Here is a 3,890-nt window from a genome sequence, read left to right as displayed (position 1 = left end):
TGAACATGGTGTAGTTCACCTGAGCAAATGTACTTTGAAATCTGTGGTCAATGATTTCTCCTGAATTGTTAAGTCACTGCGCATATATGTTCTAGTTCACCTGCGCAATTCTACTCTGATGGTTTATGATTTCAATTGAATTGTTTATTCTCCACCCTGAACATGTTTAGTTCACCTGAGCAACTGTACTTTGAAATCTGTGGTCAATGATTTCTCCTGAATTGTTAAGTCACTGCGCATATATGTTCTAGTTCACCTGCCCAATTCTACTCTGATGGTTTATGATTTCAATTGAATTGTTTATTCTCCACCCTGAACATGTTTAGTTCACTGCTACTGTACTATTAATCTATGGTCTATGTTTTCTTTGATTTTCTTTGTTTTATTCTTTCTTGCAGAGCAATATGATGAAGAGGAGGAAGACATTGTGGACATCAAGGTGGAGCAACTGGATCGCCCGCCGCTTCCACCGCGTCAGGTCATCGGACCTGACGAACATGGGTTCAAGCGCTACGTAGACTATTCTTGGGTGGGGAATCGCAAGGTCCGGACAGTGACCACCACGCGAGTGCACAAGATAGCAACCGTGCGCGTTAGCAAAAGGGTTCTGGAACGCCGTAAGACCTGGTGTAAGTTTGGAGATGCGGAGAACGATGACAGGGAGATAGCGAAGATCCGGCTTCTAAGGACAAGTACATCCGGCATCGTGAAGCTTGAGAGGCCCCCAAACTTCATCCCAGCAGCCAGTGTCCCTTCAGCCCCTGGGCTGTCGCCGACGAAGGCAGCCTCGGCTGCGCGCGAGCAAGTTCTTGCAAAGGGAGGACCGGCCGTGGCTGCTGCCAGGGCGGCTGCGGCAGCGGGAGCTGAAGCCCGCGGACTCGACGTTTACCCAGGCGATACCAAGACAGGTAATCCCTTCTCCAATCAAACTCTCTAATAAGCTCCACAATTTCCAGTTATTCATTTTTTTGCTGACGGTCTTGATCTTCGATTCTTATTCTCGTACAGAGAGTGAGTGCTTCGTGGTCAGGATTGATCAGTTACCGTTGGAGTCCACAGAAGACAATGTTCGCGTGTTGATGGAGCAGTTCGGTGGGGTGAAGCATGTGTTCATTGCAAGACACCCGAGGACTAGAGCGTCTCTTCGGTATGCGTTCGTCTACTTCTTTGAGAAGGAAGATGGAGAAGCAGCGGTCGAAGCTCTCTCTGATGGGCTGGAAGCAAGGGTGGTCGGGATGCTTACATGTTAAACTGTCCGGTGGGAATTAGTGTGGCAGTTAGAGGTTACTGATGTGGGTTGTCCAATTGGTATTTCTCTAGATAAGAGTCCAGTCTTTGTTGTGGTATAGAGTTCAGTCGTGTTGAGATGAACTGTCCAGATAGAGTCCAGTGATGTTGAGTGATGTCAGACCACTTGCGAATGAAGTTGAATGGTTATTTGCCTTGTCCGTGTGATGAATTTGTGTGAGTTTCGTGGATACTATTGTTGTGTTCTTATCACTTTTAGGATGAATTAGAAGCTTGTAATTTGTTCAACTGATAAAACTGTTTGTGTATCATCTTTACTAAGTTAAACTATCCTCTCAGAAGTGCCAAGTAAGAAAGGCAATCTACTTGGCAGAAACTAAGTTATTGAAGAAGTGTTTTCAAGTATGCATGTAGCACTAGATTGATGTCGTGCTCTGAATTTCTTTACTCATGCTGCTGCTTGTTTGCTGTGAGCGATATTGAAGTCCTGGGCAATCAGCTGAATTGTCTTTCTTGGGCATTTTTCTAGTACAGGTCACAACTAGCCAAACTGGTGCTGCGTGCTGTTTGGTGGAAACATCTAATCATGCAGATAAGTTTCCTTATGCTTGAGCAATGGTTGGTCAGGCTATGATGTGACGTTTGATATCACACAAGGTGTTCCTCCGGTATTCGGGAGTTGCATAATCTCATAGTTAGAGGAATATGTATAAGTCATGAAGAAAGCAATAGCAATAAAACTAAACGATCATAATGCTAAGCTAACGGATGGGTCTTGTCCATCACATCATTCTCTAATGATGTGATCCCGTTCATCAAATGAAAACACATGTCTATGGTCAGGAAACTTAACCATCTTTGATTATCGAGCTAGTCAAGTAGAGGCATACTAAGGACACTCTGTTTGTCCATGTATCCATACATGTACTAAGTTTCTGGTTAATACAGTTCTAGCATGAATAATAAACATTTATCATGATATAAGGAAATATAAATAACAACTTTATTATTGCCTCTAGGGCATATTCCCTTCATTTTCGGGCCAGGCCGGGTTTAAAAAAAGACCGACCACAAAATCCCAAGCCCGGTCCTGGCCCAGCAAAATGCCTATTCTCTATATTTAAAAATAATAATATAGCTATTATGAGGGACACATACTACACTAATATACCTATTACTATATAAACAACCTAAATATCAAGTTTCATCGGGCTTCGGGCTGGGCTGCAAGCCGGAAAGTGAGGCCCGAGCCTGGCACGTACGTCGGGCTTCAGGCCGGGCCGGGCCACCAATGCCCACGTTTAATCACGGCATCGACCAAAGCCTAGGGATTAGGGTTCATCGCCACACCTTGGGATAGGAAGTAGGCATTCCCTATTTGGGGCTTCAGGCGCCCGTTAATATGTGTTTTGCAAACTGGCGCACGCATCCTCCACACTTAGGACGACCCATTTCCTTTTCTTTATTCCTTGTTAAAAGAGCAAAAAAGGGTGCGCAACAGAAGAATCAAACTTGGAACCTCAACCTTCACAGAGCGCACGCCAACCACTGGACATCACACCACCTTTGACTATTAACTTCCTTCTTCTCCTTTTATTGTTTCTCCAGTTTGCGAAGCTCCTAGTTTTGGGAAGCTTACCAAATCGATTTTTATTTTTTTCTCATTTCTTGGAACAGTTTGTGCGTTTTTTTTGTTTCTTTTTGCAAATGCATGAACCTTATCGATTTTTGCAATTTTGTCTTTGAAATTGAAAAACCTTTTTCCAAATTGGTGAACATATTAAAAAGTTGATGATTTTTTTTCAAATTTTTAAACTTTTTTCCAATATCGATGATTTTTTCAAATTCATGAACTTAAAAAAATCGATGAACATTTTTTTCCAAATTCGTGAACTTTTTTAAAAATTGATTAACTGTTTGTCAAATAGATGATTTTTTCTTTCAAAATTGATTATTTATTTTTTCACATTTATTCCGTATTTTGCAAATTTTTTAAAAAACTTGTCATGGTGTGTCTGGGCTTTTTTTCGTGTTGCGTGGCTGGGCTACGCCTTGGTGGGCTAATCCGCCCCCCTCGGGGCCTGGGCTCGTTCTAAGGGTTTCCTGGCCCAGTCTCCACGAGATCTTTTGCTCTCCGGAAGCTTCCCGTGCTCTCCACAACAATCCGGTCTTCTCCAGCCATGTCTGGAAGGTTCTGGGGAAACTGGCGCTCCCGCCAAGGTTTTCGTGGGCGGCAAGCGATTAGCAGGCTTCCGTAGCTTCCAAGTTTGTCCCAATTACAAATAGATCCATCGAGCACTTATTTCTCGGCGGTCTTTCACTAGTGAGAGGAAAGGGACAGACAGGAGAGGGTGATGGAGTTCGCCTCTCTCATCAAGGGCCCCGTCGGCTCTAAGGCCGAAGCCGGCGAGCCCGTCGCCCCAGAGGACGTCCTCACCGACGTCGTCCGCGTCGGGTCTGCCCTCACCGACTCCCTGCTCCACAAGTCCGGCGGCGTCCCCGACAACCTCATCCAAAAGTGCGGCGGCGTCCCCGACGACCTCATCCCCAAGTCCGGCGGCTTCCCCGACGACCTCATCCTCAAGTCCGGCGGCTTCCCCAACGACCTCATCCTCAAGTGCGGCGGCGTCCCCGACGACCTC

General features: G+C 45.3%; 1 protein-coding gene across 1 annotated transcript; it reads left to right on the top strand.

Moving 5' to 3' along the window:
* Positions 1–257: 257 nt before the first annotated feature.
* LOC119320935 lies at positions 258–1,250 on the top strand. Its single transcript, XM_037594835.1, has 2 exons — positions 258–908; positions 1,009–1,250. Exons 1-2 carry the CDS (start codon positions 359–361, stop codon positions 1,248–1,250), a joined length of 792 nt encoding a protein of 263 aa, XP_037450732.1. The 5' UTR covers positions 258–358.
* Positions 1,251–3,890: the final 2,640 nt, after the last annotated feature.

This window comes from Triticum dicoccoides, chromosome 6B (assembly GCF_002162155.2).
Source record: "Triticum dicoccoides isolate Atlit2015 ecotype Zavitan chromosome 6B, WEW_v2.0, whole genome shotgun sequence".
Classification (NCBI taxonomy): Eukaryota; Viridiplantae; Streptophyta; class Magnoliopsida; order Poales; family Poaceae; genus Triticum; species Triticum dicoccoides.
The sequence above is the reverse complement of the archived record's forward strand: the minus strand, read 5'-3'. Positions and strand labels throughout refer to the sequence as shown.

What these genes read in the sequence shown, in the direction of transcription:
- LOC119320935 (XM_037594835.1), top strand. Translation starts at nt 359, where the DNA reads ATGTTTTCTTTGATTTTCTTTGTTTTATTCTTTCTTGCAGAGCAATAT. An exon ending in CCCAGGCGATACCAAGACAG is followed by an intron (nt 909 to 1,008) that starts GTAATCCCTTCT and finishes ATTCTCGTACAG; the next exon opens with AGAGTGAGTGCTTCGTGGTC.